We start from the raw sequence: 27,076 nt of genomic DNA, 5'->3' as shown, positions 1-27,076 counted from the left end.
CGCTGCCCGGCGCCGATTGGCTCGGCCGTCCCCTCGCGCGCTGCGCCCGCCGCCGGTCGGCTCGTGTGGCGTGAGCGCGGGAGTGTGAGGGCTGACAGGGAGGAGAGGAGGGCGGCAGAGGAGCCGCAGAGCGTCAGCCCGCGGGGCTACGTGTGCTGCGGCCGGCAGGTGTGCCGCACGGACATGCTGCAGTGCACCGAGATAGTTTCAGTAGCCGCTGGGGATGGCGGAGCCAGTGTCCGGGGGGACAGACAGGTACTGCTCGGTGCTGCGCCTCGCGGCCCGGCGCTGCCGTCTGGGAGAGCGTGAAGGGTGAATGACGCTGGTTTAAGCGTACGGAGAAATCTTATTTTCCTCTTAAGTCCACTGAAGTGTCTGAGAGTCGGTGCGCTAAAGCAGCGAGAGTTGCCTTTCTCTTACTGTGGCTTTGAATTAACGCTTTCTGAACGCAGGTAAGGATTTCAGAGCCGTGTGAAGAAAAGCCTCCGCCCTCAGACGCACAGAAACGCCCCGCGGCGCGCGGCAGTCGCGGCGCGTAACGGCTCACCGCCTTTATTTTCAGCGCCGCCGCGCGGGGAGTCGAAGCGTCCCTCAGGATTCACTGCTACGCGTTTCTGAAGTTTGGCCTCTGTGGTATCTTCGGCGTTATTCAAACTGCTTTCTGCTAAGCCCCAAAAATTCCAGAGCATTGCCAGCCTTGAGCTTATCCTGCAAAAACAAAACACCCGTGTATGTTTGCTGCTCTCGCTCGGGCGGGAAGGCAGACGTCCGATTCCCGAGGCTTTCAGCCGTGCCTTACAGCGCCCTCGTGAGCCGCGGCACGGACACCGAATGGCCCTTTCAGCCTTAGCAGCGATCAGTGCGCTCTCCTGATCTGGCAGTGCTTTATCTTTTTTTTTCTTCAGGTCTAAAATCAGAGACTTCAACATGAAAAAAAAAAACAACAAACAAACAACCCACCCCACCCACAAACCAAAGCGCATCCGAAATCAAAGCAAAAAACCCCACACCCGAAGGGAAAGGTGATACCTTCAGTTTATTGTCAAAATCGTCCATTGAATCAATCAGTTTTCCGGGTTCGAGTTCCCCCAGTGGAAAAGGGTAATCTGTCCCTAAAATAACTCTGTCCTGGTAATAAAGAAACACATTGTATGTTTTGTTGTAGCAGGAAACAACACAGTTGCGCGTGCTTTCTGGAATGTGTAATGAATCACAGAGAGATACAGATACAAACACGGGAGGGGCTGATGAACTATGAAGGTGAATGCAAAGGTAGTCCCTGCATTCCAGAAAAAAACCCAGAGCTGCAAAACAGAGCCTCAGATTTATTGGTGAGTTTAAATTTGAAATGAATAATTGTTTCACTGTCCGAAAGGACTGTGAGAGCTGCTGGCACATTTCTGCAGGTGTCTCTGGAAGTCCTTTACCAAACCCTGAAAAGATGCCTGGGTTTGGGTTCCTGAATCTGCAATTCTGAAGGACACACATAGCTGAACACACACAAACGTGCACTTATATTTGAGAGGGACGTGTAATGAAAAATACATCAATCAAAGTGATCTCTTCCGTAACACTGCCAAAGGTGTAATAATTGCAGTGTGGTATTCCTCAAAACGTGGCCAAATGGAGAATTCTTACAAACATACACATTTTAAAAGTGTGTGTTCAGTTGGTGTTCAGCTTCAGACAGTGAAACCAAAGTCTCCTTTACAGATTTCATACTTATTTTCAGAAGTCTGTTTTCTTTAAGTGCCATGGCCTCTGGCTACAACTGGATATTACCTGTGAGTATGAAACATGTATATGGGGGTATGAGTGACATGATTTCATTTATTTCTGAAAGAAGCAGTCGGAGAAAAGAAAATTCAGTAAAACTCTGCGTGCACCATTGCTGGTATCCGAGATGAAAACAAATAGGGAGAGCCCCAATGGATCCACTCTGTGATGGGTTCATCTCTACTTTGCATTGATATTTCCTCGTATCATCTGCTCTAAGGAGTGAGTATCGCCAGCTCACTCGATCTTATCAGAACTCTATTTTCTTTTAAGCTTCATCTCCTGCCAACGTGAATATTTGAAAGCCACGTTTTTCATTAAAAATGTCTGTTCTGAAATGTCTCATAAGTTTAAAATCAAACTCACGAATTCTGGGGGGCTCACGGCAGTATTTGAACTCAGTTACTGAAAGAAAACTTCAGTTACTTTAGCAAATAATTTTGACAATTGCTGCTTATTTACTTTATCCCCAGTAGATGTCACCCGAGAGCCTGTGGAAAAACCCCCACAAAACCTAGGCGATCCAAACAGAAGACACGAATTCTATTGTTCTGTTCTACGTGGTTGTATTCTACTTTATTACAGAAGTCTCGCCATAAGATTAGGATAGGAATTTCACAGCTAATTATGTGGTCTATTCATAGGCAGCAAAATTAAGAGCTGTAAAATGAGAAAACCTAGAAGCAGCATTATTTCTGCTATTTATTAGGTCCTTTATAATCTGAGCATCAGTTTGTTCCCACCTATAGAAATGAGAATTGCAATCCTTGTCTTTACCCAGCTGGCCTTAGAAAAGACCTCTAAGTCTTTGCAGATGAGCAATACTCCTAGCATGTCAGCTATGCTAATAATAGATAGATAATAGTTGTCTATTATCATGTTATGCCTAAGGATATCAGTAAAGTTCACTTTCCATAGAAGACCTTAAGGCCCAGTAGCTTAATAAAGCATCTCATTTTTAGGAAGGTGAATATGACTGATGATTAACCTCACTGAGCCCTTATACCCAACAGCTTTTTCTTTTACACAGCAGTACAGAATCTTAAAATGAATCTCAGAGATTCTTTGGGTCCTTCCTCTCGGTGAAAAATTGTATTTGCCTTCTCTCCTGCTGTCAGGATGCATCTGCAGAAAAGACCAGATTGCTGGAGCCAGTTCAGCTCCAACCTCTGGACTGAAATTGTTTTTTGCCTTCTGCCGATGGCTCTCAAGGAATCACCATGGGGAAATGTTTGCGGAGAGAAGCTGAATCATTCAATTGTCTGTCAACTCAGTTCTTTACTTTTTATACCCCGTACCAATGGAATTTTTGCTTGGCTGTATTTGTGCTGCTTCATCATGGGGACTAAATCTGCAGTCATACAAAATGATTTCTCAGAAATGTTTACTTTGGCTTCCTTTAACCGGGATAGTGTCAAATTAACCCATACCCCAAAATCAGAACGGATGAGATTAAACACACACAGCTCCGAGCGGTAGCCGGATTTTAATATTCATAACCTGAAGGCCCACAGGACGTTCTGCTGCCAGGTAATGGCTGTTCCCTGAGGACCTGAAGGCACGTGTGTGGAGATGTGTGCACTCACTGCTGCCCTTCCTGCACAGCTCTTAGCTGTGCTCCAGAGAGCTGTCCTATTTCAAACCTTCGGCTTATAAAGTCACAGTATCATGCGTGAGACCTGCTCACATTGTTTTTAGCCCAGAATTTATTTATCTTACACTTGTTACTCTGCTAATACTTGATGTGTTGGTGACTCTTGAAATGGTGTTCTGTGCGAATATCAAGATAAATGGGAAAAAGAGGGATTTAGAAATTTTCATAGTAAGAAAGTAAGGCTTGAAAATGTGATGTAGATGTTTCTTCAAGGATAAGATGCTGTAGGCTATGAAAAAGAGAAAGAAAATGTGCTGCTTTCCAACTTCTCCTAATTGTTAAAAGAATTCAGGCTTTGGGGATCTGATTTGAGGCTTTTCAGCCTGATTGCTGAATATTGCAACAAGAACTCAAATCTGCTGTTTACATACAAATAACTCTCTCGTTCTGTTTCACTGTAAGGAAGAAGGAAATCTCATTCTAATTAAACTACTCAGTTACTTGGAATGAAATCTTGCTTCATAAGTAGTTTCACTGTAATGACGATATCAACCATAAATACATTACTATCCCTAATGAGTGCATCTTCTTGGCAGCCTCATTTTTTGCTATTCTGGATATGGACGCTTTTGAGCAGGAAAAATTTAAAATAAAGTAAATCAGGCATGGCTAATTATATTACCAGCACATGCACATGGCCAACTGAAATATAGTCATGTCAAGGATTGTATGACTTGTAGATGAAGCGGGCTGTGGATGGTTTTCTGGCCCTGAAGCCAACCACCCAAATACCAACCAAGTCTCCTTCCCTCCAAAGACAAGATGGTCACATTTATTCTGTTCAGATATTTGTATGCTGTGTGTGCTTGTTAATGCTGCACACGAGGACACACTGAAAAGGCAGAGATTTAATCCTCACTTAAGGTATCAACTGGTGACTCAAGCACAGATGATACCCAACCTGGCAAAGCAAGCTGCAGGTCACAAAACTGCAGTCTTTTCATTGAACAAAGCAAGACTGCCTCCTAAATTAGAAAGATACAGGTACAGGGGTGTGCACTGCACAGCACGTCCTCTCAGTATGAGAACATGAAGCTTTCTTGGCCCACTAATTCACCAAATTCACCCAATTAGTAGGCTACAGATGTTACTACAACTCTGTCTGGTGGGGAATACAAAATAAGGGATCCCTTATGTCTTTCTACTCCTGCTCAGATCGGTCCTACCCACTTCATCTTTGCTATACTGTCATAGAATCATAAAATCATAGAGTGGCTTGGATTGGAAAGGACCTTAAAAATCATGTAAGTTCCAACCCCCGTGCTGTGGGCAGGGTTGCCTCCTACTAGATCAGGCTGCTCAGGGCCCCACCCAGCTTGGCCTTGAGTGCCCCCAGCGATGAGGCACCCACAGCTCTCTGGCAGCTGTGCCAGGGCCACACAAATCTCTAAGTAAAGAATTTCCTCTTAATATCAAATCTAAATCTCCCCTCTTTCAGTTTAAGCCCATTCCCCTGTCCTATCACTGTCAGAATGTGTCTGGGTAGAACTTGGCAAATGCCACCTGAGTTAATAGCCACCGATGTTAGAAGTTTCCAGTACTGACAGCTTATTAGCAGATCTTTTGATAAGTAAACTGACTGGGCTTCGTTTCACTTGTTTCTAAAGTAACTAAGGCTGCATTATAGTTTCTTTGGACATTTTATGGGACTCCTCCTCCAAATCCATTTTTGATTCATGATGGAAATAGATAATCTCCATCCTTTCCTTACAGCTGTAGTGTTACTGCATGCGTGTATACATACAGTGTGTGTATACACTTTACAGAACTTCCCACAGTGTTTCAGGCTGTAGATGTGCTGCCAGTGTTGAATTTTTCATGTATTTTCAAATGCAGTTTTCCTAAAAAGCAGAAGTACTGTAGGGCAGCTGCAGGCAGAACTCCAATTGAAAAACTACAGTGAACAGACTGAAAACCTATGGATTTCAAATGGAAGAGATTTGGGCTCAGAGTTCCAAAGTATAGAAAAGCAATTGTTTATTCTGCTTTATTATGTTTTGGCCTAGGCAAGTCATTGCTGTATGACCCCTAGTATAGAATTATTTCAGCAGCCTGCTCACGTTGTTTGAGATGGAAATGGGAAACCAACAGTGACCTTTCTTTAGAAGAAAGAAAACACCTGGCTTAGCTGTTTTGCTGAACTTTGGTCTTACAGGAGCCACTGATGACATCAGCCTCATATCCAAGACAGTACTATGTGAGCCTACGAACTAATATACAGGAAATAAGAATACAGCTGCTGACAAGAAAGCTAATGTTGAGAGTTCGCATTTCTGTTTTTGTTATCTGGTGAGCTCTGGAGAGCAAGACAGAAATATAAGCCCCTTGCTCATTTGTGGGTATCTATTATACTGTCTTCCACATTTTCTGGAACATTTAGTAATAAGAAGGAATCATTTCAGTTACTAATAAAAATAAATTATTTGAATGGTCTTGGATTTTTATGATCCACACAGTACATGATTTAAACAGGCTGCTGAAGTATAAAGATTTCTTCACTTTCTACTCTAATGATTAAAATGTTGTTTGCAGGATCCCTACAGAAATGTGCTTTAATGCTATCTTTTTAATGCCTACAACATTCCAAGCTGAAATACTATTTCATTTCTTCATATATGCTCTTGAAGAAATATGCAATTAAGCCATTTGAAAGTGAGGCTCCAAACAATTGTTTTTGCTTTCAGTCTCACCCTAGAATCACAGGATGTCCTATAAGGATCACCGAGTCCAACCTCTGGCTCCACAGAGGACCACCCAAAATCCAAACTATGTCAGAGAGCAGCGTCCAGTGCTCCTTGAACTCCGGCAGCTCAGCGCTGTGACCACTGCCCTGCACAGCCCAACCACCCTCTGGGGGAGAATCTGTTCTTCACACCCAGCCCGACCCTCTGCTGACACAGCACCGTGCCGTTCCCTTGGATCCTAAATCCTGATCAACCTCACATTAATCTCTCTGAACTAGGGTTCACAGTGGATCATTTCCTGGATTAAAACCACCACTTAAAGATCTCCTTATTATAGTAAGGAGCATTATCAACATTGCATAAGCGCATCAGTTCATAATAGCTTTGGTTTTGATTTTTCTGGGTGAATACGCTATCTTCATCCTGCTTTCTTACTCTTCTCTCCTTTTGCTATTTCACAGAGGGAATTAAATCCACAATGACTCACCTGCTTGTGGAAGCATGAAAACTCACCTCTCCGATTACACTTGTTAGGAGCCTTAGTGCACCACGATCATGGACAAGAGAGTCTGTGTAAAATGAACCGAGGTATTTTCTTGGATCCACCTTATTGTCCACTGCACACAAATCGGGGCGCATGTTGAATCCGTGGGAGATTCGCCCCACTGTGTATGGAAAAGTACCTCCTGCAAGGAGAAATTTTTAGCAAAAGAAGCTGAAAACGTGTAGGAGGAAGAGCAGAGAGATACCTAAGTTTTATTACTGACTAACTAGAGAAGAAGGGCTCTGCAACAGCACTTTTTTATTCATTCCCTTTCATTACCTTCTTTCTCTGTTTTCCCACTTCTTCACTCCAGCAACACCCAGATTCTTACTGCTCCCTACCCATAAACTGCCTCCTGTCTCCCTTTACTTCTCATGTTCCTTAAAGGCTGTCATAGCAGTTCAAACACAGGCTGAAATATGATAGAAAATGTTTGTATGAGCAACCTAACTGGCAGATATCCTCACTGTGTAATAGTACTCAGTGAGGGGCAGGCTTAAAGTAGTAACGCCATTATCTGCTGTACCAGAAAATACAGTTATACTCTGCTCAATTAAAGAACAAGTGTATTGCTTACCTCCATGAGCAAAGCAAACTTTCAGCTTAGGAAATTTTTCAAAAATTCCTCCCATAATCATGGAGCAAATGGCTGTGGTTGTTTCTGCTGGCATGCCTAGGAATAAAAAAAAGCTTTATCAAGCCAACCCTGGAGTTTTAAATGTTATCTTCATTTTCTTCAATATGCCCTGAGCCTCCTGAAAAAATAACAGTTACAGAGCTGCTGCCAAAGGTTATGCATTATTTCTGTTAAAGGAACATGGCCTTCAACACTAATTAATTGAAATGACAGAACTAGAAGCTGAGATCAGCCGAATTCTAAGGCCACGTTGTACCTTACACCATGAGGTCAGCTGGCTGGCATGGGCGTGGGGTATGCCCTGAACTGCCCAGTACTGACTTGGCTTCCCAGTTCTACTAGCTCAAAGACAAGTCTGGAATAGGCCAAGGTCTCTTTTTACCTATGCTTCTGGATTTCCTTTATGTGGAAAGTGGGGCAGCTGTGTTGGTGCATATTCCAACACAGGTTTTAATATGATGTCATGTCAATTCCCACAGGATTCCCACAGTACCTAATCTCCATCTTTTGCACTGAGTAGCTTGGATACCCAGCGTTAGGTACCTAGCAACAATTTAGGTTTCAAAATCAAGTCTCAGTTTCTGAGCGTTCTTGATTTATTTATAATATCACCTTATTTTGGTACATTGGACATCCATCTTGGAAATTAGGGACTGTTGGAGTTCCCCTCTTCTAGGGGGAAACAATACCTATCCAGCACAAAAGGGTGTCTTTATTTCATGTTTGTACATGTTTTGTCATGTTCTCAGATGCAAAGCCTGATGGACTTACTAGGAACATCTTTCAGATTATTAATGCTGGTAGGAAGATGTAACAATTTTAATCTCTTAAGTCTGTTTTGTAGAGCTTTCTCTGAATTAGAGCAACTGATACTGTACTGAAATAATGCACTCTTGGATGGGACACTATGCTATGTATTTAGGGAGAGAATACTGTATTCTATCGCTAGTCTTATTAATTTCAGTTCTAGATATAAAGCATTGGGCAAACTATACAGGCTTAACAAGAAGTGCCTGCTGGGTTTCCACAACAGATATAATTGTAGTGCTTGATTTTAAAGAAGCAGCGTGTCATTTTTCTCTGTACTTCTACAACCACACCAATCTTGTGGGCATAACCCAGTGACAGTTTGTAAACATAGCTTAAGCAAAATAAACATACACCCACCTATCAGCCAAGGAAACCAGTATTTGGACATCCTTCCATCCTGCTGCATATCCCAGGGGTGCACAAAAAGGCAGCAGTTTAATTGTTCAGCGGCCTGCAGCAAAAATAAAAAATCAAAGTCTTTTCTTAATCTTGCCAGAATACATCTTAGTTTTTAGTCGTGATTAAAAGGTTTCCTGCAAAACCATACTGAGCATTAGGACTAGCACTGTAAATAGGCCCAGAAGTAAGGACTATAAGCATTAGTTTGTTTTATTTTCTCCTCTGGTACCTATCCTGAAGTCCTCACTCAGATTCTTTTTGGGACTACAGGATTGGAAACATGGATGATAATATCTGTGTAGGAAGTCAAGTGTTCCTCACGCTAACGTGGCACAAAAGTACTTTTTAACATCAGTCGTTCTGCAGTATAAAACTTGGTTGAAAGTAGGATTCTTTTGGCTTTATTTCACATGTGAAGATCAATTCTAAAAATGCTTTTTAGAACCGTGTTTGGTGGTTCTGTGCAGTTGTTCCAGCTGCATTCAGGAATCAGATCATAGGGCTTGGAAGGGACCTTTGGAGATCGTCCAACCCCCCTGCTAAAACACGTTCCTCAGAGTAGGTCACACTGGAAGGTGTCCAGTAGGTCTTGAATATCTCCAGAGAAGGAGACTCCACAGCCTCTCAGGGCAGCCTGTTCCAGGGCTCCATCACCCTCAAAGCAACAAAGTTTTCCCTCATGTTCATTGTTGTTGCACGACATTTGTCCTCTTTGGCCCACTGATTGGCTTAAAAAATCTCACAACTCCTCCCAATCCCCCCCAAGTTAGAGATCTAGCTGCATTTGATCAAGAAACCATGTCTACACACATACAGTAATTTCTTCAAAACTACTGATAACTTTGGAAAGAAAAACAGAGGAACAATATACGATGCTGATCCTGACTGAGTTACTTAAATATGTGCTTAAATTTAAGTATATAATAATCAGTCATTCAAGCTCAACCAAGATTTAACAGGTTTGTTTTGTCAGTTTTATTTCTGGACCTCCTCTTGTTGCTAAGGAGATTGTCACACTTGGGAAAAAATCAGGTTTATTTACCCACACTTATATAAATAAAGATGCAACTTTTGGATTCTAAGGAGTAATGGTTATATACATTTGTAAATTGAAAATAGCAACTCAGTAAGGGGCTTGGCAGACTGATACATTTAATTAACTAGTGATTAGTAAGATATAAGTACATGGTGTGGAAATGGGATTGTGCTGATCTCACTTGGGTAAATAAGAAAATTGGGATCAAACAGTCACAGAACTCTCAGACTGCAGTGTTATCTCACTGGTTTAAGCAGGCTGGATTAGTGAATTCGTGAATTAAATACATTGGAGATGCACTCTTCTTAAAGTTGTGCAATTTTAAATTAATGTTTTTAGTCGTTTGATGTCCGAGACATGAAATAAAATCAGTGAGAGTCTTTTGCAAACGTTCCTTCATTTACACGGAGCAGATTAGAAGAGTCCATTGTTCTAATGTAGCTATACTTTCAGCTGATGACTGAATATGTATCAATACACTTCTAGATAGAACTCCATGTCCCAGCATTCCCCCGAATAAGGAAAGAAACATTTACTCACAGCATAAATATCATAGAGTTCTGGTGCATTCAGGTCCCACTCATTGACGTGAGATCCTATTTGAACTCCTGGAAATCCAAGCTCCTTCACACACCGATGCATTTCCCTCACAGCCAGGTCTGGAGCTTGTAGAGGTAACGTACCCAAGCCAATAAACCTCTTGGGGTACTTTTTTACTGTACCAGCTAAGTCATTATTTAACATCTGGGATAGATCTAAAGTATCCTGAGGTTTCGCCTGATAAGATATTAAGCAGAATTGTACATTAAAATATAGTTCTCAAATGTTATCGCCTTTGGAAGATATTGGGCAAATGTCACTGCAAACAAATCAGAGACAGGACTTGAACCTGAAATTTACTTTACAGTTCTGAATGAATGGAAATCAAATTTTGCTTTGTTTTAAATCCTCTGACTACAGTTCTTCTTGTCTTGAATATTACATCAACTGCGTCTGCCTTTAGCACTCAGGAGGAGCATAGGATGGCCCAGGTTGCTGCTGCACTGAAGTATCTGCTCTTTTGTGTAAACCACTCCTCTGGTTTTGTTCTTCCTGAGCAAATCATTTTACAGAAGATGTGGGATGCTGGAGCATGGTAATTTACAGAGAAAACAGAGCAAAGCTCTCTAACATTCAGAAAAAGATAACAGTTACAGTTCTAGTTAGGAACTGCTATATCCACACAATTCATTTCCAGTTGTGTTATTTTTTTTTCCCAATATCCACTTAATGGAAAAAAATCCCATAAATATCAGTGTAAAATTTTAAAGAATTTAAGGTTCAGTAGTACTGCTTATACATACCTAAACATTCCAACTAATAATGTATTTAGAGCACCATATTGCTATGGTTTATCTTACCAGACTGTTCCTACTTCTTTGATGCATACAAGATCAAGTGGCGAAGGGAACACAGTAACTTAGTTTTGCCTTGGATTTTAGGATTTGCTTGGGATTGCCTTAGGATTTTAAGATTCAAAGGACTCTGGGTTCTCCTTCCATGGCACATTCAAAAGAAAGTGAGACAAAATCTTTGAGTTTTAAGTGCATGTGAAAATGCTGCCTGATGCCTGACTTTCATGGGGTCAGTCCATCAGTCCGTCTTCCTGCTTACCAGGGGTTTGTGCTCTGCGAATTCTTGCTCTGTGTTTCCAGCTACCCCACATAAGATCCCCAACAGAAATTCTGTCAGTGTCTCATTCTTTCCTACTGGATGTACTGCAGAGTGGAGCCCTGCTGACTCTTCTGATTGCTGCACTATTTTTTCCTTTTGTTTTTCTCAGCAGAGCAATTCCCCATTTACATCTGTGCTCTGGCAGCCATTTCAATCACATCATTTGCAGGAAGATATGTGTTAGTTGTTAAAAATTTGTAACATATGAATAACAAAAAACACTGGTAGGAACCTACCCAGTAACTGAACATTACAGGGACTGTGGAAAGGACTTGGACTGTAACTCCTGCAAAAGAAAAAAGAGGTATTAACGTTTCATTCTTCTGAATGAACCATCTCATATTGTAATATTTACGCACATCTCTTCTTGTGCTTTTAAAAAGTTAACTTAGTTGTAAGCAATAAAAATACTAATTCAAAAGATGGCAATGAGTGATACTAGATTTGTTCAGCACAGAGACTCCCTGTGTCTTTGTTCAAAAATGATGATTTGCTTGGAAGTTTATTTCTGGGGCTATGGTTCTATATTGGTTTGCGCTACATAAAATTGCCTTTGCACTAAGTAGCTGGCGCTATGTAAACTGAAAGGAATAAACATGGCCCACAGCCCTTATAATTAGAAGAATGATAGGAATGAAAAACTCTATGTACTCTTTTATTTTCACACTTAATTAACTGATACCTGAGTCTTTGGAGTGCTGCAATAAAAGGGGATATTTTTATGGTGCGTGTCACCAGATGGTGCTGTAACACACACTTTAAGATTATTATTATTATTGCTTTTTTAAGCAAGTGAGCGTTGTTCAGGTGGTGAAGAAGTGTTGTGGCATTGGTTTTATTTGGTTTTCTGATACGTTTTCTTTTCTGGACCGTTGTTGCAAAAAGTTGAAAAATTGCGCCAGTCTTTTTCTTTGTCTACAGCAATGAGATGGGCAGAATTATTAGAAACTTGCCACTAATGGTGCAGGAAATGTCTGAAAAGGAAAAATGCCCAAAGGCATTGACTGCAGTTGGGTACTGCGGTAATCCCACAAAATCCATGAGTCAACTCAGGGAAATGATTTCAACCCAGTCAGAGCAGCACCCGTTCCCTCTTAAACATCTGATGTTTGGAGTCTGAAGTTCTTCTCCAGGTTGACAGTAAGGCAGTGGAAAGCTATCCGAGTTGTGTTTGCCCAGACTGGCATATGTTATACGTTGCAGAGTAAACTTCCATTCAGAGAAAGACCCCAAATATCTTCTAACATGCTGTTCCATTGGAAAAGTAAAACAATGACCACAGAGGCCTCAATCTGAGAATAGATAATCTCTAGTAAGCTGGCATTGCTCTTGCAAAAAGAATTTGGAATTACGGTGTCAGTAAGAACCAAGAAATCATTGATTTTTTGCTCATTCTGTCTCTCTGCAACTCTTATTCAGTGACACAAAGAAATCTGCGAGAAGGTGAAATGGCGGTTGTGGCGTGTGGGTGAGTTTCCTTCTACATCAGGGAAACTCTTTCCTGAGAAAGTAATGGTAGCAGTTCTGTAGGCTCACAACCCTCTAGCAAATATACAGAAACAGAACAAATTATTACAAAAGGAAACAATCAGATTGAAATAATGAGCAGACTCCTAACATTTGGAACAAAAATGAAATGGTTTCCTCTTTAATGTACATCACGTCTATACCTGGAACGTCTCTTTTCAATTCTGCAATGTGCAATTATGTCAGCTAGTTCCTTATTGCATTAACAATCCCACTGAAATCGGTGAGCCCATCTGGGGAATAAATTGCTACTGAAAATGAGGAAAGTTACGGGAACGCGTTCAATTTGAGTCTGAATATAAAACATATCAGTTTTCACTGATTTCTAATGGATTTAAGCTAAGGAAGCAGTTTGATAGATCTTTTAATTTTGAACAATTATTAAGCACTTTCAGATGCACCAACAGAGCAGTGTTCTGAATGAGACACAAAGATTTCAGTTCCTCTGTGGAGGTACCTGATAGGTCCATCTCTTTAATCCGCACTACTGGATCCCAGCAGTTCTCTTGGATAACTCTAAAAACCTTTCCATCCTTCATCATCTTTGCCTGTCCCTGTGAAAGGACATTTTCATACATTACAAATATGACAAAGCAGTACACGCTAATTTATATAGTAATTAAACTTTAATGAAAGTTTATCTCCAAACCACGCACACAAAAAAAGTAATGAAAAACAAACCCACAAATCTAAACACCATATAAAGCCTCTACCCGATCTACTGCGTATCTTCCTTGTTTGCCACCAGTTCCCAAACTTAAAAAAATCAAAACATTATCAAGGTCAGGAAATTCAGTACTGTTCCTTTCACTGTGAACATAAAAACATCCTTTTAAACCTATTTCTTTGGTTGATTTCTGTCCGAAGATGATTAGTAGGACAGCGATGTCCCATTGAACAGAAGAAAATATTTGTCACTGGTATACATGGCCCCATGTCTGTGCATTTGTAAAGACAGACAAGAAGGTATTTCTATTGGCTTAGCACTAATTGATTAGATATAATTCACCAATATTTGTAAGGCCTGATCATTTTTGGTCACTTGTTGCTTCTTTGGGGCTAAGTGGAAATAGGTTGAGTCAGAAGATCTACACCACGGTGTGGATATGGGACAGGTAGACGTGGCCATGCAGGAGATGTACTGGGAGGAGGAGACACTGAGTTTGCAGTTGAAAATTGAAAGCCAGATAAATTGTGAGAACGCACAGCAGTTCTTTCACCTTCACAGCAAACACCAGCGAAGTGCAGGGCAGTCTTCTGCCCCTTCTGGAAAGGGAATTCTCTCTCTCCAAAGGCCATTTTATTTTTCCCAGCAAAAATCATCTGCTTTAGGATCCTTAGAGCACCTGTCCATTTTGCTAAATAAAAACCTGTTAAACCAGAATATTGCTACAATTATGTTAAAGCAGCACAAACCTACACAATTTCACTATGCAGAGTGGAGCTGGGCTTCTGTCACCACCTTCTCAGAAGTCAGGCTATTCTTAACCTTGCATTTGCTATTAACTTCAGACACTGCTCACAAATACACCGCTCTGATGAATATTTTAAAGCACTCTTCAGCAAGTCTAACTGTGCTACCTCAGCAAAATGTCACGTTACCTGGTAGCTGTATCACAGCTTGTGAGAATGACTTGAAATACTGCAGTCAGTAATAACAACTCCATAATCCTGATCCTCTGGTAATATACTTCAAGTTCTTGGAAAATTGATTTTCCAACCTGACAGGAAGTTTTACTCTAGCCATGCACTCCATTATGTTAAAAAAAAGAAAAGATCAGCCCAATGCTGCAGACTGCCCAATGAATGGAAAAACATTTGGGGGAGAGCAGAGAGAACAGACAGAGTAGAACTGAGCTGTATCACATACAAATAGGTTGTGTGGCCTTTACTGGTTGTCTGCTGGCAGTATTTCTCTGAACACAGGTGAATTTTAATTCTTTCCTCAGGCAAAGCTATAGCACAGCAGCTGAACTGATATATATTTCCTTCTGCTAATATTGAAAACAGTGTTGGACAGATTGTAATTTCACCAGCAACCTTGACAGCGCTCATACATAAATGCTGGGATGAGCAGTAGTTCTCTGAATGCTGCAGCAGGGTTTGCAATATAGGAAAGGTTTTAATAAGCCCCGTGTTGTTCTCATTAGAGAGTTCACTGAACAGTTTCCTATTTTCCTTTGCATGAGCTGATTCTTTGTGAACAAAAACATCCTACAGGTCGAGGCTAAACTCACTGCATTGCATGTGAGCACCAACAGACTTGATTATGAAGGAAAGCAGAATGCGATCGTCTGGACAGATTCGTGCTCATGTCTGTCAGGATAGGAGGATCTGGCCCAGCAACAGCATGGCTGAAGATCAGTCGCACAGTTATTGCCTCCAGACACTGCCACTGATCTGCACCTCATATTTTTTAAACAAGAAATTACTCAGACACCTCAGCTGGTGAGGAGTTTTTGCAGCAGTGAGAATGAAACGGAGATCACGAAGACATTTTTCAGGTTCCAAAGCAATGGCTGCTGGAGCTGCGCTGTGCTATTCTTAACATTATCCAATATTTAAGACCTTAATTAATTTATTTGAACATTAAGAGAGAGAGATTTAAGAATCGGGTCCAGGAGGCTGACTTGGTTCAGTGAGCTACACACATTTAAAATTACTGCATCACTAAGCTAATCAGTTACATCCCAAACTGCCCTGCTTAACGCATGCATATAATTATGTTCTTTCACTGAAGCTTGAGAAGGTTTACCTTAAAAAAATCTAGGAAATCTTACAAGTTAACTTCCCTAGCTCCACATCTGACCAGGGTTTTATTCTGCCATTCACTTCTTTCATGCAACATTTTCAGACAGAAGTAGGCCAGGCAGAGTTCTCTGCAGAGAATATAAGGCTATTATTGACTTGCCACAGAGCTCCTCTGTGAGCTGTTTTTAGCGAGGAGGTTTAGCATGAGGCCTGTAACAAACAGCTAAGCTGCTAAAACTGTCTCTGAGTCTCCCCTTCCTGCACCTACCAGAATCTTAGAAGCTGTGCCATCCACACTTGGATTCAGCAGGTGGCTTGTTCTCTCCGCCCATGCCTGCTTAGGCTGAGATCTGAAATTTCAGCATAGTATTTGTTTGCTCCTCATTCTTGGTCCCAGCCTTCTTATCCTGTGGCCCTCTTTCATCACAGACTGTTAGGCATTGGTTGGCATAGCCTTGCATATTACTGAGCAACAGTGGGTATTATTAGCTTGCAAGGAACAGACACTTCCAGAATCTTTGTATTGTTCCTATTGTCCTTGATTTTTTGAAAGTAATGTTTGTTCTCCTCGTCGTCACAACATTACAGTAGTATTCCTCTTTGAAGACATTTGCATGATTAAGACCTTACACTTCTATTAAAATACCCGTTCCCTTTGTTTTTCTTCTCATGCAGATGATCTCATTTAACTAAAAGAATTCTGTGTTATCTATTTTACACTAACATGTCTTAGTAGAAAGAACTCCTAAGAGCTATCCATTCCAAGTGTTTAGGTGATATTATGGCAAGAAATGGATAGTGGTTCCTACAAGAGAATGTAACTATACTAATGACTATACCGTTTCATGTCTTAAGCAAGTTCAACAGAGGACTTTGAGTGATATTAATTCATAAAAATAGACCTCTAGATAAATCTCTGTCAAAGACTCAGCCAATCATATTGCTACTTTGCTTTTTAATGGATTTCCTGGGAGTTGTTATTCCTGATTACAACACAAGACCGGCTTAGAGCACCAAACAGCCCAAACCTTGCTGTGATGATCCAGCTGCACCCATCCGTCATATCCATATCTCTATAAAAGAAAAGAAAGCCAGTGACCAGTTAGCATTCTGCAATAGTCATAGAAATGTCAGTTCTCACAGCCCAGCAGCACCTGATTCAGGAGACATCCTCAAGCATGTACTCAGTGTAAGCAACCCCACTGACGTCAGTAGAAGAGTGAAAGCTTAACCAGGCTGCGCCAGTTGCATTTGTAAATCTGAGCTCTTAGCTTCTGGTTCAACAGCGTTTTAAAATAAAGACTAAAACTGATTTCAAAGTGCTTAAAGTCTCAAACCTCACTCAGGTTCTAATTGGAACAAGACTTTAACATTGAAAAAAAAAAAATGGAATCAAACACGTGGCAGTGTAAGAATTGAGTGACAATTTTCCAATCCTAACAGAATGTAATCAGTTAATCATTAGCACAAAAACGTATCGATTCCACTTTTCAGCTTCCATGATTCAGCAGCAGTACTGAAGGTCAGTCTCTCTCTATTAATATTTAAACAGCCAGGAGAAGCTGAAAGGCGAAGCTTAGATGCTCGCTGATTCTTCTGGAGATTCAGTTTTTAAAACACAACACAAACGAAGCTGATTTTGTTTCATTTTCATGAATTAAAAGGTTAGAAATAACGAAATAGCATAAATTGCAAACAGCGCTCAGAATCCCTATTTTTTCAGTGGAGAAACATTTCAAAGGAAACAAAGCAGAAGCAGAGATTTCTTTCACTGAAGAGTAAACAATGTGAACAGAGCCCAGAATTTCCTGTGCTAAAAAAACGATCAATATGAAAGTCCACCATCAGCTTCCCCACAGTAGGCGTGCAGAGCCAGGCCTCCCGAATTCAGCCAAAGGTACATTTTATTTAAATCTCACTATTTATAGCTTTATAAATACTCTAATATATGTAAGGTATTAACATTTACAAAAAGTGCTATGACATCTAATGAGAGCTACCTCCATGTTAGCTACAGCTACAAGCCGTGCAGAAAATGAGTACCTTAGAGGTGCTCAGGAAACTTGCAGGCAATAGGGAAACTTACTGCTCTGTGTTTGAACTGCTTTCCCTCTTTTTACCTGTCAGCTTTTAGCTGCATGCATTGATTACCCTCACTGAAGGATTTCATTAATTTCTGTTCATTTTTATATGTTTTATGGGCTCCTAAATTCTTAAATAATTATCTTGATAATAGAATGTTCCGGTCATAGATTCAGGATTTAGTATTTATCAGGCTAAAGAAAAAGAAGTGTAGCCCTGTGTGTACCTGCTAGGGTTGCCTAATTGGCCTTCTACACATGAGATGCGTAGAGCTCTGTTAATGGCTTGAATTTTCAGAGAGCTCCAGGGAATTCTGAGAGTTGTTTTCTATTCTGGGTCCATTAATAAACCTTTAAAAAGCTCAGAGTTTGGAACAGAGGAAACAAAAACAAACGGGCAGAAATTAACTTTTAAAACTTTGGTATCAACCTCTTCAGTCAGTGTAGAAATACATGCAGCATTGGCCTACAGCTGAGCTCGGGGGGAACAGCGCTGAGATCATCCTTGACATACAGCCACGAGCATCGAGGCATTCTCGAAGTGATTGCATCTCAGTGAATTTACTGTCCTTTTGATTTATATATAAACAGAAAACAGTTAAATCATTTAAAATCAGAATAAAGGTGTTTTTTTTTTTAATAAAGGATTTTGAGCAAAAAAGGAATAAACATAGGAAACAAGCAAGAGTAGTCTTTTCTTTGTAGACTAGATATTCAAACCCCTACCCATTTAAACCAGGCATATTTGCTGTAAAAAAAGACCTGCCATCTCCCCTACATTATCCAGTGTGTATGTTTTTGCCATCGAGGAGCTCTTGTAATTGTAAATAAGAAATATAAATATTTATAAAGCCCTTCCTAGAGGAAAGAAACATTCCCTTCCAGGAGGTTTTATGCATAATAATGTTACTCTTTACTCCTAATGAAGAAATAACCTCACGTGTATTCTTAACTTTAGATTGTCTCAGTAGTTTTTTCTATGCTGTTGCTTTAGTCTTCCAGGTGCTCTCTGGCTAACGCCTGATACTGGACCGTCATGTTTAAAGTTGCAGACATACAAAACGCTTACCTGAGAATCTGCCATCATCAACCTCAAAATATTAAAGTAAAAGAGATGTGCAGCGTAAAACAGTGTCAGTTACTGTGTCAGATGCCTAAGAGGGTAGCTGAAATAATGGTATTCTTTTGTGGTCACTGACAGGCACAATGAAGTCAGCTGGTTCCATACCACTGGCAGACACAGCCAACGTTCATTCAAGCTGCTGCCAACACAGAATTCCAATAAGAGAAGAATCAACAATGCAGCTCTCGCCTTCTCTAGCCTGATTTCACGAATGAGTTAGAAAAAATAGCTATCCTAGGATTCTGAAAGCAACTTTTAATTGCTAACAACTTTGTATGTATTAATATTATGTAAATAGAATTTCATCATGCCATCTTTTTCAGTACCCTTTGTAGCTTTGAAGATGCGATATCTTACGAGTCCAAAAGCAGTCATCCATCCTTATATGCAATTGTGATAATAATTATTCCGGCGACTACTCTACAGCCTAACTCAGAACCAGATGAGTACGCTGCTTTTGATACCTTAAGAAAAGGAGTAGAATTACTGTGTGAAAGCCTAAATGACACTTTCCATTCTCAAATACTTTTCACAGGATCATAAAATTGCTACTGGCAAGAATATATTCATGCTGCTAAATGCTAATAATAGTGTACCATGCAAAATTTCTGAGTTAAGACAAGTTGACTTATAGCTTCAGTGTTGTGACAACTGAGATTTGTATTTATAATACAATATGCGGCTTCTTTCCAGCAACTGAAAATATAACAGATATTAGTAAAATAATCATAATCATCAGTTAGCCATAGCTGGAGTTACCCAACACCTACTGAAGTGAATGGCTCTATGCTTCTGGGCACAAGATATGAATGACTTTTGTTCTAGGTAACATTAATCTTGTCTAACATTTGCTTATTTCTCCATTTAAATTAGAAGTGAACACCATTTGGGAATCTGACAGCTCTGATTTCATCAAGAAAATGGAATTTATGCTTCATCGTTATATAGTTTTAGGTCTAAAAAAAAAGAAAAATAAAAAAAAAGGAAAAGCCCACCAAAAAACCACCAACCAAAACCAAGCAAGGCCATAAAAATGACACCAGTTTAACTAGAGGGTGGGGAACACAGCACAGCTTTCCATCCTTTTCTTACAGGGACTCTTGCTTTGCATACTAATGTTATACAAATATCTTACATCTGAAAAAGAAAAAATCCAATTAGATAAAGACCTACTGAAAACAGGTATTTATAACAGAATCCTTCATTCAGTGATCTTTCAAAAATTACACAGGCACCAATGGCTGCTGATAACATAAGGCACTGAATATCTAAACTCTTATTACCTTTTTCAGGTCAGGCCATTCCTTAGGCAGAATGTGGCTATGAATATCAATTTTCATTTTGGAAGTATCAAAGGAGAAATACTGTTTCACAGACAGAGTTTGCTGCGTAATTGCCACTATCCTCCTGGTCCCTGGTTCAGCAGGTAATGAACTTCAGCTGCTGCTCAGATCCACCTGCTGTGGGTTACGAGAACCCAGTACAGTAACCAACCAGGGAGCCTGGATCCCGGAGGAGTGGCTCTGCAAGAGAACAAAGGCTTCTAGCGGAAAGTCCATGTTATTGCATCAACTACAGCTGACTGAGGGCAAAGGGAGGAATGGATGTTTATATTGGCAGTATAGAGGGATTTATTTTACCTGGAGTCTAAAATGCAAGCTCCTTTGCAAGCTCAGCTTTACGAGCTGGAAATCATTCAATGAAATTGAATTAGAATAAATGTATTAAGCAGGCTGATTTCAATTTCCTCCTTTCTCTCTCTTAGGTTCTTACATGATTTGTAGCAAGCACACGATATACTCTTGGTAGGCAGTCATACCTCCTCATCTGCTCTCTTTTCCTTCCTTTGCATTTTCTTAAACGTTACTTAAAAAATTCACAGAAATACCAAATTATGGCCAAATCCACGCTCTGCATTTTATTCCTTCTTTCTGATTATTGATTTAAGCTGGATATTTACACATGCCGTTGCTCAGAGCCTTTCAAGCTGGCTCAAGATCAGGCAGGAGAATGGCTCAGATTACTGTAGTAATTAAGGCTATTGGAGCATGCTAGCTAATATGGCAAGTGGTTTCTGCATTCTAAGTGAGGCTTAACTGGATCTACCTCAGTTTTTTTCTATGTAATTACATCTTCTGTTTCACCCTTTACGCAATTTAATATTATACTTCTTTCCTCAAGATACCACTGACTTTCATTCCTGCTGCAGTTTTTCTCTGTAATTTATTTCTGGTACAGATGTACTTCAGTGTAGGCTGCTCGCGTGGTGTCTTCTTGCCAAAGCTGGTTAGCCATTTCTTGATTAATTTGTTTCTAATGAAAACTGCTGACTTTTCGAAACTAACTTTTGCTGCGAATCTTTCAACCTGCAATCAAGCAGCTAGAAGAACAAGTGCTCCATTTCTCCATTTAGTTTCTGACTTTGTTATTTTGTTTAGTGTTGATTTAAAAAACCAAACAAAAAACAGTCCGTAGTGTATTTCCATGCTTTGTTGTGTTTCCCCTCATTCAGAAAGTCTGCTTTTGACTCACTCAGTTAACCTGGGCATTCTTCGAGTTGGCTGTAACACAGCTGGCTGCTCACTTGATAGCACGCTTCTCTGCAGCTTGGGGTTGCTGAAGGCTGAACATTAAAAGAAAAAGGAAGCAGATGCTTTTGGAGAGTATATCCTACATTAAGGAGTACCCCCAATAATTCATTTTCACAGTTAAGTGGAATGGGATTGAAAAGAGCAATTATTTTTGTATCAAAATCAAAACCGGTCTGTTTGTGACCTGGCTGACGGGTCAAGCAGTGAATTTACTCTCTTGCTCCCAGGTGTGACAGCCATGCTATACAATATAGTACTGTAGCAGTCTGTTGGCAAGCTAGATGCTTGTACGTACAACTGCAGAGATAAGGAAGAAGTGTTGATTATATTATTAGGTATGAAATGATAATATGATATTATTGAATAAAGATATCTTTGGAAGACAATTCCCCATTTAAGTGTAGAAAGCAGAAGAACTAGTGAAGGAGAGGAGCAGGAAGACATGCATTTAGAATGTCCAAGACATTTCTCCTCCTAAGTCACAGTGGCTGCAGAGGTCAGCATTTCTTCAAAACTGTGCTTTATTTTTCTTAGCTCTAAAAGAAGTTGTAGCTGCTAGTTGCTGCTCCCAAGACACAGCTTAGCTTGCAAACAGTGCCTGCTTCCTTCCACAGTACATTTCATTTACCAGCAAACTTCACTTGGAAACCACATCAGTCAAAGGCAAAAACCGTACCCATTTCAACTTGATCTCAGGGACATTAGGACATCTGCCTATATCCATCATGATCCATTAGACCAGCAGCAGCAGGACTGTCAGTGGCTGCAAACAAGAGCATCTTCAGTCACTCTTGCATCCCACTTTGAATGCATGGGTTTGAAAGATTGAACATTTTGACTAATGCTTTAGACAGTCTGTCTTATAACAGAAGAATGACTTATGTGCCTCAGTCTCTATGGTGTTTGTACCCTAATGCAACGTGATGCCTTTTAGCGCAGCCCTTGCTATACATCTCCATTTGGTTGGGAACTTCTGGAGCGTGATGCAGAGGTGCAGGAATTGCCAACAGGAGCCAGAGAGTCTGATAGATTTATCAGACTGCCCGAGACAGGGGGAGAGGAGCTTAAATTCACTGTGCCTCCAGGCAGGAGGTCCTGACTGAATGGAAACTTTCACATGCAGAATGTCTGGGCCAATACGACCTGTTAGGTGTCCGTCTCTGAACTATACTCACTCTCGGGCTACCCACGAAGAATTTACATCCTTGAGCATTTGGATGACATAACAAAATGCTGTGGCTTAACACAGATAGGCAGCAAAGTCCCACACAGGTGCTCTCTCACTCCCTCTCCTCAGCAGGACAGAGGATGGGGAGAAAAGAGGGAAAAGGAGGTGCAGAAAAAGCAAAACAAAAGGCGTTTGCAGGTTTGGGATAGGAGCACTCTGATGAAAGGAAAAATATAAAAAGAGGAAAGGCTGCATAGAATCTAAAGAAGAAATAACCTATTTTTGTATTACCCATTGGTAAGTGAAGCTCAGCCACTTCTTAGGAAGCAGGGCCTCAATACTGGCTGTGGAAAGGCAGCCTTGATGCTGTGCCAGCACAGTAGGAGCCACATGGGTGAGATATCGACACTGCTCTGCAAGTGCAAAGCACAGCACTTCATGGGCTGCTGTGGGGATTTAGCTCAAGCCCAGCCAGACCCAGTGCAAAAAGTTGGAAAAAAGCACAAAGCATATCAGTCAATGTACTTGCTACATCTGCTAGAGAGGAGAACTGAAATGTGTACAGACATCTTCCCAGCCAAAAGGAGCCTCCTACATACATTAGGAAGGAGCATATGTTACAATAACTTGCCCCACCTGCCTCAGTATCCGTATGGCACTAGTGTCTTTTGGATTCCATGTAGTAAAACATGCATTTAGGGTGGCCTTTACCAACTGAAGTGTATTCTTCATTATGATAAACTTCCCTTTTAGGGAACTATTTTAGGGGACTATTTAGGCCAGAGCTGATTCCAGATAGGCAGACATAAGTCTAGCAGAGCTATAGGGCTTTATCTCACTATAGGGACCGGTACTAATTGAAAGCAATGTTAGAAGTACTGCACTCAGCGCTCATTTTCTAAAACCATGTAGCTGTTCTTCTGAAAGAACTACAGAATTTGAGATTTGGAATCTTCATACTGGGAACTGGGGTCCAATTCTGCCTTTTACTTTAATCAGTGAAAATGTATTTCCCCGTGTCTGTAAAAACCATGACAGAGCGCTCTGCACAAGGGGGTACATCAGTAAACATGGGTAAACTGCAGGCAGTGCTGCTACACACCCGGCAGCCCATACCAGGACAGCCCCTCTGCTGTAGAATGAACACAGAAACAAAGAGGCAGATTTAGGATTCTGACGTCAGAAAGTCCTGAAATACTTGTGCCAATTTTCCAATCCTTACAATTCCGCATGTTCCTCTCTGGCATCTCCTCTTTAAATTGCACACTTGGTTGTGAAAAATGGCTATTTTATACATGCACAGCACTGGGAAGCCAGTGGGAAACTCGTTGTGCCCAGCAGTGAAAATGAAGTGCTCGAAGAACACGTCCCTTTGCAAATGAAATGAGTGCTGAGCAGCCTGTGTACACTGGTTGCTTAGCGACTGGCTGTCCTTCAGTCCTGCTGCTGCTGCCCCGCTCCTTTGGGACCGCCGTCGCAGACCTGCTTGGAAATGACATGTTTGGAGAGGATGCAGGAGGCGGCGGTTCTATTTTTTGTGTGGTATTGGATGATTAAACCCTTTCTATTGAATTAGCCTGCTCTTCATGGAACTCAGTGCTCTTCTGCTCCACAGAACTCAGAATTTAGTGCAAGTGGAAAGGCTTCCCTTCTGTGGGGAATAAAAACAATGGTTATCACTTCTCTCCTAATGACAGCACCTATGCAGCGTTTCCATATGTAGTTCTCAGAATGCGACACAATGGATGTTATTTCTGTGAGGTAAATGCCGGAGTACATAACAGAGCTACACCCGGAGGACATGTCCAGCCACGGTTACTGCAGTAAAGCCCATAACAAGAACATATCCAGGGAGTGGGTGGCATTACGATCCCCTGTTCTCAAACACCAACTACCAAGCAATCCAGTCGGACTGTCCACGTGAAGGTTCGCACAGCTGGCTGGGTTGCGATGGCAGCATTTCACTTACGTGTATCTGCAGAGTGCAAGAGCAAAGGTACGCACATCTCCAGTGTAGAGATGACATCAGCTCAAGGTGAGATCATAGAATAGAATCATAGAATCGTTTGAGTTGGAAGGGACCTTTAAAGGTCATCTAGTCCAAATCCCCTGCAATGAAAAGGGACATTGACAGCTAGACCAGGGTGCTCAGAGCCCAGTCCAGGCTGACCTTGAATGTCTCCAGGGACAGAGCATCCTGTTCCATTGCTTCACTACTCTTATTGTGAAAGGGCAGTGACAACAGAGTAAAAGGGAATTGTAAAAGGGCAGTGACAGCTCTACCCTTATTGTAAAGAGGTAATGACAGCGGTGCCAGTGTATTGATCATTAAATACATTATTTTCCAACCACATTAAATTTTACTATTCAAAACCCTTTGCAGAAACAACCGAAAGAGCTTCTGTTTAGACAAACAGCAGAGCTGATGCTGGTCAGTGTCTGAGTCAGTTTAGTCTTGCAGAGAAATGATGTTTTTTAGTTCAGAGGTAACACTGCACTGATGCATCCGACGCTTCCAAGACCCGAGCTATCAAACTGCTGTGGAAGCTTCACGGTTGCAAAAGCTCGGGATGATGCTCACCAGTTGGTCTCCCTATTAGATCTGCCACTGCCATCACAGTTATGTCACTGCAGTTTATAGTGCAGAGGCGGCCAGGGCTGCTGATGCTTTGGCAGCACACTGCATTGCTGTGTGACCAGTTGCCCAGCAGGAGTTCTGATGAATCGCACAGTGGTGACAGCAAACAACGCGTCCTGTGCCAAATTCCTGACCACTACCATGTTCTCTGCCACATCAGCCAGGCCTTCGTGAATTCTCATTTATCTCCAGGTTTCTAAAAAATGCTAAATTTTGGGAGCAAAATGGTGTTCCAAATTACAAAAATATATATTACTGCCTTTTTTCAGAGATGGTTCAGCTAGCTCATATTGCAGTCACAGCTAAACTGCCATGTCATCCAGGTGTTTAAATGAAGCTAACCAAACTACTTCTTTTCAGTGAGAAGCCTGTGAGATGTACTTGGCTTTATAATGTCTGGTATGCAATGCAACTGCTGGTTTAGAATGAACATTGCTATCTGAATTATTTCCTCAACTTTCATCCTTAGTTTTCCTCTCAGGTAAAGGAAGGTATTGTCTTTTTCCTTTGTAATTACATTAGCTCTAGCTCTCAGTGTTGTTTGCCGTCTGTGCTATGACTAAAGAAGATCCATGATTTCCTGGCTGTGTTTAAGTGTGTTTCCCTAATTCACTTAATCTTTTTCAGTAAAAAAAGGGGGGAAAAGAATCAAGAAATTCTACTTTCTGGGCTATAGCTATAGCCAGGAGAGCACCGCAGATACCTCAGAGAGCACACGTGTTTGCTTCTGAGTGTGAAGGGCATAAACAAAGCCACTGCCTCAATTGGATGCATTTTGCCTTTCAAGGCACTGCCACTTGTCACAACCTTCTATTTCACATCAACTTTTACAGGATCTGAAAATATTGCAGGTGTTTTAGAATAACTCTGTTATAGTTAATCGTTTTAAACTCAACAAAAAGCCCACTTCAGTCACCAGGAAATCTATTAAGAGATGGGTTCAGATCGAAAAGAAATTTTGAGCCACTGCAAAGACAGATCAACTTAAATGAGGAATTGGAGGTAAACTTCTTCTGAAATTCAGTAGTTAAATCCAGAGGCAATTTAGAGTTTTTGGGTTACGTCTGCCTGCCATGACAACATACGATTGCCCACATCAGTACAGTGTCTCAAAAAACTTTACATTATAAATCAGAAATCTGTGAATAGCATTTGTGCAACTCACTGCAAATGCCACCGGTTGCAATTTGCAGGGCATGAAGCGGCGCACCAACAAGTGACTGCAGTACGCACATAGAGCGCTTATGTAACGTTGACTGGAATGGATTTCCCTGTGGTAAGAGACGCAAGCTGCTGCTGACTGATTGTGTCTGGGGCTGCAATGTCAAAGTGCAATTGGGTTGAACTCCTGCTGCTGAGCACTGAGAATTTGTAGTGAATGTTTTACACGTTTATATAATTCTTGGTTTGGTGAATGGTTCTTTTGTCTCTAGTCAGACAGCATTTTGGGGAACAGAAAAGTACACGTTTCAGAATAGCTGTTCTTCTAACACATTTGCTCATCTCCGTGGTGTGTTCCTAAACAGCTGGATGTAGTAAAATTTCCTGCAGGTGTGGAACACCACCACTTGGGTCAAAATGCATAGGATTTCAAATATAGCGCCGATGTTCAATACACACTCAACACAGACAAGCGCTAAGGAGAGGCCCTGCCGCTAATATTTTTCTTAAGAAGTTCTGCTTATTAGCAGTAAGATTTTATGCTATTTGTGAAGCCCTTAATTTTCAGATCCTGTAACAAATTAGATATGCTTATAAAATTAATGAAAATCATTACTTTCTGGTGTTACTAACTAACAAAAACCAACATTCAATCCCTTCATTTCAAGTGACAAAAGGAAAGCAGTTACATCAGTTCAGTGGAGCTATGCACTTTGTGCATACTGCCTCTTCCAAAGAGGCTCACCGGGTTAGCAGGGAGCTGAATGGGAAAATAGAGAAGGA

At 41.0% G+C, this 27,076-nt stretch overlaps 1 protein-coding gene and 1 long non-coding RNA gene across 7 annotated transcripts; one reads left to right on the top strand and one right to left on the bottom strand.

Moving 5' to 3' along the window:
- Positions 1-29: 29 nt before the first annotated feature.
- LOC121111336 lies at positions 30-7,362 on the top strand. Its single transcript, XR_005861714.2, has 2 exons — positions 30-1,331; positions 6,576-7,362. It is a non-coding gene; the product is annotated as an uncharacterized LOC121111336 (long non-coding RNA).
- Positions 492-26,038, bottom strand: ACMSD (aminocarboxymuconate semialdehyde decarboxylase). Of its 6 annotated transcripts, none has more exons than XM_040704311.2 (10): positions 24,464-26,038; positions 16,560-16,604; positions 13,238-13,334; positions 11,490-11,539; positions 10,081-10,317; positions 8,463-8,556; positions 7,236-7,331; positions 6,628-6,800; positions 1,030-1,128; positions 492-708 (listed from the first exon to the last, which is right to left on the bottom strand). In XM_040704311.2, the coding sequence occupies exons 1-10, from the start codon at positions 24,518-24,520 to the stop codon at positions 646-648; spliced, it is 1,011 nt and encodes a 336-aa protein (XP_040560245.1). In that variant the 5' UTR covers positions 24,521-26,038; the 3' UTR covers positions 492-645. The 6 variants fall into 6 exon arrangements, with proteins under 6 accessions (XP_040560245.1, XP_422133.2, XP_040560246.1 ...); XM_422133.8 differs by lacking the exon at positions 24,464-26,038 and adding an exon at positions 20,019-20,163; XM_040704312.2 differs by lacking the exon at positions 24,464-26,038 and adding an exon at positions 18,682-19,996.
- Between the last annotated feature and the right edge of the window lie 1,038 nt (positions 26,039-27,076).

The sequence above is a fragment of the Gallus gallus genome, chromosome 7, assembly GCF_016699485.2.
Source record: "Gallus gallus isolate bGalGal1 chromosome 7, bGalGal1.mat.broiler.GRCg7b, whole genome shotgun sequence".
Taxonomy (NCBI): domain Eukaryota; kingdom Metazoa; phylum Chordata; class Aves; order Galliformes; family Phasianidae; genus Gallus; species Gallus gallus.
This window is presented reverse-complemented; position numbering and strand designations above follow the sequence as displayed.